This window comes from Aotus nancymaae, unplaced genomic scaffold (genome assembly GCF_030222135.1).
Source record: "Aotus nancymaae isolate 86718 unplaced genomic scaffold, 86718_ANA_hifiasm-v0.15.2.pri h1tg000012l, whole genome shotgun sequence".
Classification (NCBI taxonomy): domain Eukaryota; kingdom Metazoa; phylum Chordata; class Mammalia; order Primates; family Aotidae; genus Aotus; species Aotus nancymaae.
In genome coordinates this window covers 40,365,969-40,381,513 of record NW_026988423.1, presented here as the reverse complement: position 1 = coordinate 40,381,513, position 15,545 = coordinate 40,365,969, and the positions used below count along the sequence as shown (strand labels likewise).

The 15,545-nt window shown below is 44.1% G+C and overlaps 1 protein-coding gene across 1 annotated transcript in view; it reads left to right on the top strand.

The window, feature by feature from the left end:
* The window catches only part of SEPTIN14 (septin 14), a 34,126-nt gene extending 30,330 nt beyond the window's left edge, over positions 1-3,796 (top strand). Inside the window, exon 6 of the mRNA XM_064375323.1 lies at positions 3,463-3,796. Coding sequence (XP_064231393.1) covers positions 3,463-3,642 — 180 coding nt within the window. The 3' untranslated portion in view covers positions 3,643-3,796. The remainder of the gene's footprint in view (positions 1-3,462) is intronic.
* The last annotated feature ends 11,749 nt before the right edge of the window (positions 3,797-15,545 follow it).

The window sequence follows — 15,545 nt, the reverse complement described above, 5'->3', positions numbered from 1 at the left end:
CAAGATGTTATTTTATTTTAATTTATTGTGTTAAACAGCTTTAATCTTGGTTGTCTCGGCTTCTCAGCCCAGTAAGAAACACCGCACATGATCAATATGTTTTGTTCCGGGGAAGGGGGCAAGGGCAGGGGTATCACCTGCTTAGAAAGTCCAGCCCAAGTTGGGAGGGCCGAGCGGGTGGGGACAAAACCTTCCCTGTGCCTGTGGCAAAGTGCAGGAGCCCCACCCCCAAACTAACCTGAGTCCAGCCCCTCTGGGGAAAGGAGGGGTGCATGAACTTCCCCTATTTCACAGGTGCCTCCCTGTGGCCCGAGGCCCACTCCACCCTCCAGCTTGCAGCCCTGGCAGGAGCTATTTTGCAGAAGTGTTCTCACTGAAGGTCACACACTCGAGGTTATATATAGGGGCTCAGAGGAGGGAGATGGCCCCTGCGGCCCCCCAGCTGCCCCATGACACCTGGGAGAGCTGCAGGGGTGTGGGGTATACATAAGAGAAGGCCTCATGCTGCCCCAAACTGGAAAGGGTGACATGGCTTTACCTGGGAGGAGATAACCATCCTGCCCTCCATTGCTACCCCCACAAACTGTCCATGTCTTGGGGGGGTACTGTGAGCCCTGGGATCTTCTCCGGGGTCCCTCACCTGCCTGTGGCAGCTGTGGAAGGACCCAGGGGTAGGGGGCAGGGCTGGGGAGCCCTCTTCTAGTCATACCGTCCAGGCCCCGACTCTGGGGCGGAGGCAGTGGCGGGCAGCCTGAGCCGTGCCAGCGTTGAAGCTGGCGGAGGTGGAGTCAGGCCCCCCACGGGGCTGGGGGTGGGGCAGGAGCAGCAGCGGTGCCAGTGCGGGGCGGCCCCGGGGGCGGAGCCGTGGGCGTGGCCGCTGCACGATCTTCTGGGCACCGCAGGGAGCTTCCACTGCAGGTGGAACGGATGCAGGTGGCGGGTGCGGGGCCACTGCCCGGGTCCCAGAGGCTGGTGCTGGGGCAGGCGCCGCCTGAAGCTGCTGGGCGGCCTGGGCGGGATGTTCGCACACGAGCCTTGGAGGGGAAGATGCGTGCATAGCGGGCGGGGGATGGGAAGAAGCCGCGGTCCTGGAAACTGGACCAGGGCGCGCAGTGAGGAGGAGGGCGCCTTCTGGAACCCGGCAGCCTCCGCCTCCTGCGTTCAAGCGACTCTCCTGCTTCAGCCTCCTAAGTAGCTGAGATCACCGGTGTGCACCACCACGCCCAGCTAATTTTTTTTGTATTCTTAGTAGAGACGGGGTTTCACTATGTTGGTCAGGCTGGTCTCGAACTCCTGACCTCAAGTGATCCACTCGCCTTGGCCTCCCAAAGTGCTGGGATTACGGTGTGAGCCACCATGCCAGCTTCAAGTTTTAGTATTACAGTTATTTTCAATACTTTTGTCTTTTAACTTTTATGTTAGAGTGAAAAATGATTTATACACTACCAATGCAGCATTAGAGGATTCTGAAGGGGACGGTATATGCGCCTTTACTATTGAATTATATATATATATATATATATATATATATATATATATATATATATACACACACACACTTTCATGTGATTAACGCATTCTTTCTTTCCTTATTTTTGAGATGGAGTGTTGCTCTGTCGCCCAGGCTAGAGTGTAGTGGCATAATCTCAGCTCACTGAAACCTCCACCTCCTGGGTTCAAGTGATTCTCCTGTCTCAGTTTCCCAAGTAGTTGAGATTACAGGTGCCCCACCACCATACGTGGCTAATTTTTTTGTATTTTTAGTAGAAATGGGGTTTTGCCATGTTGGCCATGCTGGTCTTGACCTCCTGACCTCAGGTGATCCACCTATCTCAGCCTCTTAAAATGCTGGAATCACAGGCATGGGCCACCGTGCCCAGCTGCATTCTTTCATTTTTACTTGAAAAACTCCCTTAAGCATTTAAGGTAAACCTAGTCATCCTGAATTCCTTCAGCTTTGTTTGTCTAGGAAATATGTTATTCTCCTTTCTTTCTGAAGGATAGCTTTGCCAGACATAGTATTAGTTGCTGGCAGTATTTTTCTTTCAGCACTTTGAGTATATTATTTGATTCTCTCCTCACCTGCAAAGTTTCTTCTGAGAGATCTGCTGATAGTCTACTGAAGATTCTCTTGTCTGTGTCCTGCCACTTTTCTCTTGCTGCTTCAACATTTTAAAAAATCTTTGACTTTTTACTATTTGATTATATCGTGACTTGGTGAGTATCTATTTGGTTTCAACCTCTTTAAGAATCTTTAAGCTTCATGGGTTTGGATGTCTAAATCATTCCCATGATTTAGGCAGTTTTCAGCCATTCTTTTTTAAAATAAGCTTTATTCTCTTTTCTCTACTTTCCTTCTCAAACTCCCGTAACATGACAGTGGTTTGCATAATGGTGTCTCTTTGGCTTTGTTTTCTCTTTTTTTTTTCCTTTGTTTTGAGATGGAGTCTTGCTCTGTCACCAGGCTGGAGTGCAATGGTGTGGTCTCAAATCACTGCAAGCTCTACCTTCCAGGTTCATCAACTCTCCTGCCTCAGTCTCCCAAGTAGCTGGGACTACAGGTGCATGCCACCTCACCTAATTTTTATGTTTTTAGTAGAGACAGGGTCTTACTATGTTGGCCAGGCTGATCTTGAACTCCTGACCTCATGATCAGCCCACTTGGACCTCCCAAAGTGTTGGGATTACAGGCGTGAGCCACTGCGCCTGGCCTTCTTTTCTTTTCTATGCTTCTTTTCTTTGTCCTCTGACTGGATAATTTCAGAAGATCTATATTCAAGTTTACAGATTCTCTCTCCTATTGAAGTTTACTATTGCATTATATCACCCAGTCTGGTCTTGAAACCCTGGGCTCAAGTGATCCACCCACCTTGGCCTCCCAAAGTGCTGAGATTACAAGCATGAGCCACTTAACCCAGTCAGTTCCTGCACTTTGGGAAACTGAGGTGGGAGGATCACTTGAGCTCAGGAATTTGAGACCAGTCCAGGCAACATAGTAGGACCATGTCTCTAAATTTAAAAAAAAAAAGTCTTTGGGAGGCCAAGGTGAAATGATCACATGAGGTCAGGAGTTTGAGACCAGCTTGGCCAACATGGTGGAACCTCTCTTTACTACAAATACAAAAATTAGCCGGGCATGGTAGTGCACAGCTGTAGTTTCAGCTACTCAGGAGTCTGAGGCAGGAGAATCACTCAAACCAAGGAGGTGGTGGTTGCAGTGAGCGAGATTGTGCCACTGCACTCCAGCCTGGGCAACAGAGTAAGACTCCATCTCAAAAAAGAATAAAGAAAACAAGAAAAGAAAAATTCCATATCTGGGTGTTTGCTCATGAGTGTTTAAGATCGTTATTAAGATCATGCTGTACTCTGATGATGGGGTTGGTTTGATAATGAAAAAAGCATGGTTTTTGGGTGTTCAGCCACACTGTGCTCTGGTGTCACAACTGCACACTGGTTTCACAGCTACAGGACAAGTTTGAGCATCTTAAAGTGATTCAACAGGAGGAGATAAAGAAGCTCGAAGAAGGGAAAAAACAGCTGGAGGGAGAAATAATAGAATTTTATAAAAGGAAGGCTGCCTCTGAAGCACTGCAGACTCAGCTGAACACCAATACAAAGAAAGACAAAGATCGCAAGAAATAATCATTTCTCTTACTATTCTGTCTGAGAGCCCTATCATTCTACATCCCATCTTCCTGTGAGATTGCCTTTGTAGCATTTAACTCTGATTGCAGTTCTCATTTTAAAAATTGGTTTGCTTATTGTATATTTTTCTTAACTAAAGTGTGAAATCCTAGCTGAGTACAGTGGCTGACACCTATAATCCCAGCACTTTGGGAGGCCAAGGTGGGCAGATCACCTGAGGTCAGGAGTTCGAGAATAGCCCAGCTAACTTGGGGAAACCCCATCTCTACTAAAAATATAAAAATTACCTGGGTGTGGTGGTGCACACCTGTAGTCCCAGCTACTTGGGAAGCTGAGGCAGGAGGATGGCTTGTACCCAGGAGGCGGAAGTTGCAGTGAGCAGAGATTGTGCCACTCCACTCCAGCCTGGGTGACAGAGCGCTATGAGCCACCACACCTGCTATGAACCACCGTGCCCAGCAGACAAAGACTTTTATACATATTGTTAAATCATCTTACAGATTTTATAACTGGGAAGAAGAAAAAGTTTACTAAATGATCTTTTAATAGAAACTTTACAAGAACCAGAATCTTTGCTTTGTTCACTTATGTATCAATTCCTAGGCCTAGAACAATGTCTGTCATGTAGCAGCAATTATTTGTTGAACAAATGGACCCAGTGATAGTATGTTAGCTATACTATATGCATAAATTAAAAATGTAGATTATTGACTTTCAAAAGATAATTAATGTAACTTCTTACTGCTTTTGAACATGTTGAGTTACATTGCTGAGGAACTTTATCTTCTCATTTTTTCATCTCAATCAAATGTTATTAAAATTGAAATCACCAATATTATTCCATATCTAAAATTAATATCTACTTTGTAAACATTATGACTTTGCTGCATTTAGAATAGACTTTTTAGGTAATAATGGTATAATCCATGGGGATTTTTAGGGCACAGAAGAATTCATGCTAACAAAATTTTGCTTTCTATTTTCCCAAAGCTATAAAACATATTATATGATAGTATAAGGCACATTTTAACTGTTTTCATAATATTTTTTCTTAAAAAATTAATGTTTGTTTCCCATGTAACTTTTAAATTTATAAATAGTTCTTTGTCTCTTTCAGCTCCAGTTTTATGTGAAATAAGAGTTTTGAGATTTATGTAGCATGGAAAGTTTTAATAAGTCAGAGTTCCTGATTTTTGCCAGTCATTTTCTCAATAATTTACTTCTTTTATCGCTTGTTGATTTTTTTGTAGTGACATGTTTTGTTTCTATTCTCATTTCCTTTTGTGTATATTTGATGTATATTTAGGTTTTGGTTACTCTGAGAATTACGTATAACATCCTAGAGTTATAATGTTCTAACCTGAATTTATTTCAACTTAACTTTAATCACATACCAAAATTCTGCAGCTATACAGCTCTACTCTTTTTATGTTATTGATGTAACAAATTCTATCTTTATTCATTGTACACCACCTAACAGATCTATAATTACATTTTATGCCTTTGTCTTTCAAATCCCGAAGAAAATAAAAAGCGGAGTTACAAACCATAATTACAATAATACTGTTTTTATGTTTCGTTACGTATTTACCTTTACCAGAGGGCTTTATATATTCATATAGCTGTCTTATTTATTTATATAGTTAATGCCTAGAGTTCATTTATTTCAACCTGAAGGACTTCCTTTAATACTTCTTGTATGGCAAATTTAGAGAGAAATTTTTTCAGCTTAAAAAAATCTGTAAATGTCTTAATTTCTCCCTCATTTTTGATGGACAAGTTTTCCAGCTATAGATTTCCTGATTGACTGGTTTCTTCATTATTTTAAATGTGTGATCCACTGCCTGACTTCAAGTTTTCTACTGAGAAATCAGCTGCTAGTGTCATCCGAATCCCTTGCCTGCGAGAGTTGCTCTTCTCTCTCAGCTTTCAAGAGTGTCACTTTTTTTTTTTTTTTTTGAGACAGAGTCCTGCTCTGTCACCCAGGCTGGAGTGCAGTGATGTGATCCCAGCTCACTGCAACCTCTGTCTCTTGGGTTCAATTGATTCTCTCATCGCAGCCTCCCAAGTAGCTGGGGCTACAGGCATGTGCCACCACACCCAGCTTATTTCTTTGTATTTTTAGCACAAATACAAAGGGGTTTTGTCATGCTGTCCAGGCTGGTGTCAAACTCCTGGCCTCAAGCAATCTGCGTGCTTTGGCCTCCTGAAATGATGGAATTACAGGCATGAGTGACAGGCCACGCCCTGCCTTGTCTTTTGACAATTTGGCTGTAATGTATCTCAGTGTGGGCCTCCTTGTGTTTATCCTACTAAGACTTTGTTGAGTTTTCCGGATTCATAAATAATCTTGATCCCTTAGCTGCAGATGTGTCTAGGTAGGACATCTCTTTTCTCTCACTGTGCATGGTGAGGGTTGCTGCAGCACTTTGTAAGCGAATTCCCCCTAGTGCTTTGGACTGACAACCCTGGGATTTAGTGTTTACTTCTTTGGAATGTTTCTTGGTCCCATCTTAGGATAGTTTGGGGCACTCCCTTGTGGGAACCTCCGTGCAGCCACTTCTGGGACGACTCCGGCCAAGGGTTTGATGGGAGGAAACAGTTGGCATACCCGGTAGGATTCCAAAGAAATGGCTGGGGAAGAGGAGACTGCCGGGACGTCCGGGATGGCGGTGAGGGTCTGTGTGGGCTTCCCCATGGTCTGCTGGATCCCCCGGGATGACAGATGCTCCAAAAGGCCCAGCAGGCTTGACTGGCCGGGCGGAGGATTGAAAATGGCAAACAGCGGCAAGGAAGTCCAGCAGCTGGTGGTGGGGATAGACTGGCCTCTGTTGTGAGCTGTCCACCTGGCCACAGAGGCTCAGCTGCCTTCTGAAAGCAAGTGCACCAAGTAGAGAAAGGATTACAACCGGAAAGTGACACGCACTCCTCTGCCACTCTCTCATTCACGTGGTGGGAAAAATGGAACAGGGGGACCGGCCAAGAGGCGCTCAGGAAGCCCACGGCTTCAGTCCTGGCACAGGGCAGCTCTGGGTGGCGACAGCAGCATCTCCAAGTGGTGGAGAAATGAGAAGAAGAGGAAAAAGAGGCAGTGCTGTGTACTCTGAGCTGGCTTCAAACTTGCTGGTGGCTCTGGGTGGCCAGGGGCAGCAGCAGCAGCTCAGTCAGGCCATGCCAGGCTGGGCTGGGGTGTGTAGCAGCACTGCCATGGTGTGGATGGCAGGTCAGCCAGGTGCCGTGGAGTGGGAGGGCGATGGTGGCACCCATGGCCCGATGTGTCTGCACTGCCTGATAAAAAGGGGCACATCGGGACTGCGGCACTAAAGAAAAAGAATCCTGACCTCAGGCAAAAGTCTAGTGACACAAGTACAAGTCCTCCAAACAGCCAGCCCCAGGGAGACTGTGGATTAGAAGTTTCTGTGACTGAGGGAGGACTGCTTTGGACCCTCTGGCACAGGAAGTGTAACCAGTGAATGCTCGTTGGCTTCTGGTCACCATTGTTCAGGGGGCTGACCAGCACTCTACATTGTTGGGAAGACAGTTCCTTGCAGCTTAGCAGACCTTCTTGCAAACACAGCTCTCACTGCAGATACGCCAGTGGAGGGAGAAACAGCTTACCCTGTAAAGGGGTGGGTGGATGGCCTATTTGCCGGGCCTACATCATCAGCCATAGCACAACACGGCACTGTGGTTAGGTGACACGCACATCTCCAGCAGAGAGGACACCTTATATCTAGCTCTCTGTCTATAGAACTATAGGCCCTACTGGGACCACGACAATATACTGTACTTTTAATTAATTAATTAACTTATTTTGAGACAGAGTCTCTTTCTGTTGTTCAGGCTGGAGTGCACTGGTGCAATCTTAGCTCACTGTAACTTCTGCCTCCCAGGTTCAAGCGATTATTGTGGCTCAGCCTCCTGCGTAGCTAGGACTACAGGCTTGCGCCAACATGCCTGGCTAATCTCTGTATTTTTAGTGGAGATGAGGGTTTCGCCATGTTGACCAGGCTAGTATTGAACTCCTGACCTCAAGTGATCCAGCCGCCTCAGCCTCCCAAAGTGCTGGTGTTACGGGCTTGAGACACCATACCCGGCCTCTCCACAGACACTTTAGATTTAAAATCAGTCTCAACACTACTCTCAGAAAAACCCCATGAAATAAGAAAAAGACGGGAAGTTGCCCGAGGAACCTTGATACACAGATAATTCCAGCATGTGTCGGCCCCCAGGTAGACTGCCATAGCCATTCAGCCTTCCGCTGATACCATAGGGGGAGAATCTGGTGTTGCAGCCCATGGGCAGAGTTATACGCTGTCTGTTTAGTGATCTGAAAGAGCCACACTCATAAACTCTGTGCACTTGTTCCTTGGCTGGCATGAAACTCTTGACACTGCGAATAACTCAGTGATAAAGGATCAATAGTCCACAAATGGAAGGCTATTGTGGCGGGGGCGTGTTCCTATGGTCCCAGCTACTTGGAAGGCTGAGGTGGGAAGATCACCTGAGCCCGGAGAGTTGAGACTGCAGTGAGCCATGATCACACCACTGCACTACAGCCCGAGATCCTGTCTCAAAAAATAAATAAAAATTAGCCAGGCACAGTGGCACCTGCCTGTAATCCCAACTACTCAGGAGGCTGAGGCAGGAGAATCACTTGAACCCAGGAGGTGGGTGTTGCAGTAGGCTGAGATCATGCCACTGCATTCCAGCATGGACAACAGAGCCAAGACTCTCTCTCAAAAAAAAATCAGGGTATACCATGTGGAACTGGGCATAAGGCAGTGTCTGATCTTTTCCATGCTGGCATGGCTTGCACCAGGCAAGCCAACGTTCCTCCCAAAACAAGGGCCTCATTTAAGACACATACAGCTTTCATTAAAACCACGGCTCAATTTCTCAATAAGGGGAGTTCTGTCGAGAGCTTAATTTGTTCCTTTAAGAGGTCATTTTTTCGCTCTCTTGGTCCTGCTCCCTATGGGCTGCAAAACATAAAATTGCCATAACTGCCCCCTTTTAGGCCCCATCTTGGATTAGGGAGCCTGTGAAGTGTGTTTCTGGATCATCAGTAACTGTGCTTGGGGTGCCACACATTAGATGCAAGGCCCTGTAGAGATGGCGTCTTCCCTGTTGCCCAGGCTGCTTTCCAACTCCTGGGCTCAAGCAGTCCTCCCACCTAAGCCTCCCAAAGTGCTGGGATTAGAGGTATGCGCCACTTCACTGCCCTCCCTGAATCTTTTGCTTATCTTGTCCCATAATGTCTCGGCAGGGAACCCTGAGATGAGATCTAGGGTGAAAAATGCTACAGGGCTGGGTTGCTTTCCTTCTTTCCCTGAGGAGGCCACCACCTTAGTGGACCCAATTCCCACTTTGCTTTCTGATGAAGGACCCTGGGAGATGCATTGGCAGTGAGCAGACCATGCTCCCCTACTGATGGGTAGGTACCAGAGTGATAATAGTCTGCTGGATTTCACCCAGCCCTCTGACTGGAGTCTATGTGTCCTTCCACACTGCAGTGAAGTTTCAGTGTAGCCCTTCAAGAAACATTTCAAAAGCTATTTATATTATTGAGCTGGACACAGTGGCTCATACCTGTAATCCCAGCATTTTGAGAGGCTGAGGTGGGCGGATCACTTGAGGTTAAGAGTTTGAGACCTGTGTGGCCAACATGGTGAAACTCAGTCTCTACTAAAAATACAAAAATTAGCTGGGTGTGGTGGCATCTGTAATCCCAGCTACTCAGGGGGCTGAGGCAAGACAATTGCTTGAACCTGGGAGGCAGAGATTGTGCCACTGCACTCCAGCCTGAGTGACAGAGGGAGATTCTGTCTCAAAACAAAACAAAAGAAAACAAAGATTATTGCAGACTGGGAGTCTAATACAAGTTTTATTATAGAGGAGGGTAGGAGGCCCATCTATGTGCTCCTAATACATTTTTGTCTTTTTTCTGTTAGCTTGGGCTGTCTTCTTGTTATATTATATCCACTAGTGCTTGGATATCTTTGGAGAATATTTTCCTGGCCTGGGACCATCACACTGCCATATACAAGGTCAATCTGACACCTGGGTGTGCAGCCTTATGCCCCTGAGTAGCCAGGGAGAAGTTCCCTGGTGGACTGAACTGCTACTGAGTAGGACTGGATCTCTGTACAAACCTGGGTAACTTAACAATGCATGGAAGTAGGTGACCTAGATACCTCTGACGTCAGTTGTTTCATAGACCCCACAGTCATGGGGCTGGGTAAAATTCACCAGACTAGTATCACTCTGGTGCCCATCAATAAGGGGGTATGGCCTCCCCAATGCTAATGCATGTCTCAGGGTCCTTCATCAGCACACTAGACAAAGACTTTTAATAAATTTTTTAGGCTGGGCACAGTGGCTCATGCCTGTAATCCAAGCATTTTGGGAGGCCAAGGTGAGCAGATCATTTGTGGTCAGGAGATTGAGACCAGCATGATCAACATGGTGAAACCCAGTCTCTACTAAAAAAACAAAAATTATCCTGGTGTGGTGGTGTGCATCTGTAATCCCATCTACTTGAGAGACTGAGGCAGGAGAATCCCTTGAACTCAGGAAGTAGAGGTTGCAGTGAGCCAAGATTGCACCATTGCACTCCAGCTTGGATGTTGCAGTGAGACTCCTTCTCAAGAAAAAAACTAAATTGTTTACAATATGCTCAAAGAGCTATTCACAAAAAGAAAAACACAGAAGCAACCTAGGTGCCCATCAACAGTGGACTGGATAAAGAAACGGTGGTACATATACACCATGGAATACTATGCAGCCAGAAAAAAGAACAAAGTCATGTCCTTTGCAGCAACATGGATTCAGCTGGAGGCCATTATCCTAAGTGAATTAACACTGAATCAGAAAGCCAAATACTACATGTTCTCACTTATAAGTGGAAGCTAAGCATTGCATATACATGGACATAAAGATGGGAACAACAGACGCTGGGGACTCCTAGAGTGCAGAGAGAGTGGGAAGGGAAAGGGTTGAGAAACTACATACTGTGTACGATCCTCACTACTTGACAAGATTATTTGTATTCCAAACTTCAGCATGACACAGTATACCCATGTAACAAACCTACACATGGACTCCCTGAACCTAAAATAAAAATTGAAATTATAAAAAATAGAAAAATAATGTAGATGTAAGATGACCTTTGTTCCATTAAAAAAAGGCACAAAGAGCCAAAGAAAAATGGACAAAGAACTTACAGAAATAAAAAAAAAAAATGAACAAAATTATTTCACTTGAGATTATACTACAAAGGTATATGAACCAAAAGAGCATGGTATAGGCATAAAAACAGACAGTGTAGATAAATGGAACAGAACAGAGACCCTAGAAATAAATCCACACATTTAAAGTCAATTCATTTTAGACAAAGCTTCCCAGAGCATACACTGGGGGGAATACAGTCTCTTCAATAAATGTTGGTTTGAAAACTGGATATCCACATGCAGAGGAATAAACTGAGATCATGCCACTGCACTCCAGCCTGGGCAACACAGTCAGACTCCTCTGTCTCTCTGTTTCTCTGTCTATCTCTGTCTCTCTGTCTGTCTGTCTGTCTGTCTGTCTCTCTCTCTCTCTCTCTCTCTCTATATATATATATATATACACACACATATATATGATCAGTCTGTGCACAGGCAGGAAGAGGCTTTTGCAGTGTCACAGCCTCAGCAGGCAGGGATGGAATTTGATTCCCTCTCATGCTCCTGTCCAGGCATTTGGGATATTCAGTTAGGTTAGACAATGCTGTTTGCTTCTAGCCTGCAGCATAGCCCAAGGCGATAGGAGTCATTAGCCCAGTGGCTCAACACCAAACCTCTATACTGTTTGGTGATGGCTGTGGTGTGGAATCTCCCTCCACATTTCCCAAATCACAGTTTTGTGGTTCACCTGTTCTCTGCAGCATCAATGATCCAACTCAATGCAGAGAAGGGTAAGTGCCCACACTTCACATAAACTAGGGCCCAAGGTCCATGTCATCAGTGAGGTTGCAGCTGCCACTCACAGTCTAAGAGAAGCAGCCCTCTGGCCCATCAGTGCCAGTTTCCCATGGCAGCAATTGTGGCTAGGCCTGCAGTGGTGTGTGGAAGGAAATGCCTTCCTCTATACACCGGGGCAGTGCAGAGGCTGCTCAGCTGGTGGGAAGGGGATGCTACTCCTTCCTTGAAGCTCAAAGAACACAGTTTGTGTCACTGCTGGATGAGGAGCCACCCCTATACCCCAAGCAGGAAGCTCTCAGGCTCTGAAAAGAGTTTGCTTTGGATTTCTTTGTCTCAGTGGCTACCCGCTTGATGCACTGCTTGATAAACAGTCACATTTAAACAGCAAAACAAGCAAATTGAATCAAGTAGCACATCAACATTTTTTTCATCGCTATCAAGTAGGCTTTATTCCTGGGGTGCAAGTTTGGTCCAACATATGCAAATCAATTAAATATGATTCAGCATATAAACAGAATTAAAAACAGAAACCATATGATCATCTCAATAAATGTAAACAATGCTTTTGATAAAATCCAACAGTGCTTCATGATATAAGACCCTTAGTAAACTAGGCATCAAGGGAAAATACCTCAAAGTAATAAAAGCTATCTATGACAAACTCACAGCCAAGATCATGCTGGGTGAAGAAAAGCTGAAAACATTCCCCTTAGGAACAGGAATAAGACAAGGATGCTCACTCTCACCACTCCTATTCATCATAACACTGGAAGTCTTAGAGCAATCAGGCAAGAGAAAGAAATAAAAGCCATCTAAATAGGAAAGGAAAAGTCAAATTATCTCTGTTTGCTCATGATATGATTTTGTAACTAGAAAACTAAACACTACCAAAAGACTTCTAGATCTGATAAACAGCTTTGGAAATGAGTCAGCGTCCAAAATTAGTATGCAAAAATCAGTAGCATTTCTATACAATAATCACATTCGAGCTGAGAGCTAAATCAAGAACATAATCCCAAGGTTTGGTACGGTGTCTCACAGTTTGAAAGGCCAAGGCAGGAGAATTGCCAGAGGCCAGGAGTTTGAGACTGGCCTGGGCAACATGGTGAGACCCTGTCTCTACAAAAATATAAAAAAATTAGCCATCAGCAAATCACACTGCCACATATGTACCTATGCAACAATCTTGCATGTTTTTCACATGTACCCCAAAACCTAAAATGCAATTAAAAAAAAAATTAGCCAAGCATGATTGCATGTGCCTGTGGTCTCAGCTACTCAGGAGGCTGAGGTGGGAGGATCACTTGAGCCTGGGATGCTGAGGCTGCAGTGAGCCATGTTTGCACCACTGCACTCCAGCCTGAGTGACAGGGCAAGATTTCATCTCAAAAAAAAGGAGAACACAATCCCATTTACGAGAGCCACAGGAAAAAGGTAGCTAGGAATACATCTAACCAAGTCAATGAAAAATCTCTACAAAAACTACAAAGCACTGCTAAAAGAAATCAGAGATGACACAAACAAATGGAAAAACACTCCAAGCTCATGGATTTAAATGATTAATATTGTTAAATGGCCATATTGCCCAAAAGCATTTTAAAGATTCAATGCTATTTCAATCAAACTATCAATGTCATTTTCTTTACAGAATTAGAAAAAAATGGCAGGTGCTGTGGCTCACGCCTGTAATCCAGCACTCTGGGAGGCTGAGGTGGGTGGATCACGAGGTCAGGAGTTCGAGACCAGCCTGACCAACATGGTGAAACCCCATCTCTACTTTAAAAAAAAAAAAAAGCTATTCTAAATTTTATGGAAAACAAACAAAAAACCAGAATAGCCAAAGAAATCCTAAGCAAAAAGAACAAAGCCAGAGGCATCACATTACCCACCTTCAAGCTATACTACAGGGCTACAATACCCAAAATATCATAGTACTAATACAAAAACAGACACATGGCTGGGTGTGGTGGCTCATGCCTGTAATCCCAGCACTTTGGGAAGCTGAGGTGGGTGGTTCACCTGAGGTCAGGAGTTCGAGACCAGCCTGGCCAACATGATGAAACCCCATCTTTACTGAAAATACAAAAATTAGCCAGGTGTGGTGGTGGGCACCTGTAATCCCAGCTACTTGGGAGACTGAGGCAAGAGAATTGCTTGAACCCCAGAGGTGGAGGTTGCAGTGAGCCAAGATCATGCCATTGCATTCCACCCTGAGCAACAAGAGCAAAACTTCACCTCAAAAAACAAACCAAAACAACAACAACAACAACAAAACAGACTTATAGACCAAAAGAACACAATAGAGAACTTGGAAATAAAGCTACACACCTACAACCATCTAATCTTTGATGAAGTTGACAAAAATAAGTAATGAAGAAAGGTCTCCCTATTCGATAAATAGTGCTGGGATAACTAGTTAACCATATGCAAAATAAAACTGGACCACCTCTACCACTCACCATATACAAAAATGAACTCAAGGTGAATTAAAGATTTAAATGTAGAACTCAGGATTAAGAAATGAACTCAGAACTGCACAACTTCATGGAAACTGAACAACTGGCTCCTGAATGTCGACTGGATAAACAATGAAATGAAGGCAGAAATAAAGAGTTCTTTGAAACCAAAGAGAACAGACACAATGTACCAGAATCTCTGGGACATATCTAAAGCAGGGTATAGAGGGAAATTTATAGCAACAAATGCCCACATGAGAAGCAGGGAAAGATCTAAAATTGACACCCTATCATCAAAATTGAAAGAGCTAGAGGAGCAAGACCAAGAAAACTCAAAACCTAACAGAAGACAAGAAATAACTAAGATCAGAGCAGAACTGAAGGAGATAGAGACACAAAAAACCCTTCAAAAAATCAATAAATCCAGGAGCTGGTTTTTTGAAAAGATCAACAAAATAGACAGACTGCTAGCCAGATTAATAAAAAAGAAAAGAGAGAAGAATCAAATAGATGCAATAAAAAACGATAAAGGGAACATCGCCAGCGATTCCACAGAAATACAAACCACCAATAGAGATTATTACAAACAACTCTATGCACATAAACCAGTAAACCTGGAAGAAATGGATAAATTCCTGGACATATGCACACTCCCAAGCCTAAATCAGGAAGAAGTTGAAACCTTGAACAGACCAATAACAAGGGTTGAAGTTGAGGCAGCAGTTAATACCCTATCAACCAAAAAAAGCCCAGGTCCAGATAGGTTCACAGCCAAATTCTACCAGACATACAAAGAGGAGATGGTACCATTCCTTCTGAAACCATTCCAAACAATCAAAAAAGAGGAAATCCTTCCCAAATCATTTTATGAGACCAACATCATCCTGATACCAAAACCCAGCAGAGACTCAGCAAGAAAAGAAAATTTCAAGCCAATATCCATGATGAACATAGATGCAAATATCTTCAATAAAATACTGGCAAACCAATTGTAACAGCACATCAAAAACCTTATCCATCACGATCAAGTAGGCTTCATTCCAGGGATGCAAAGCTGGTTCAACATACTCAAGTCTATAAATGTAATTCACCACATAAACAGAACCAAAGACAAAAACCACATGATTATCTCAATACATGCAGAGAAGGCCTTCAACAAAATTCAACAGTCCTTAATCCTAAAAACTCTCAATAAACTAGGTATCAAAGGAACATATCTCAAAATAATAAAAGCTATTTATGACAAACCTACAGCTAATATCATACGGAATGGGCAAAAACTGGAAGCATTCCCTTTGAAATCTGGCACTAGACAAGGATGCCGTCTCTCACCACTCCTATTCAATATAATATTGGAAGTTCTAGCCAGAGCAATCAGGCAAGAAAAAGAAATAAAGGGTATTCAATTAGGAAAGGAGGAAGTCAAATTGTCTTGATGTGCAGACAACATGACTGTATATTTAAAAGATCCTATCAT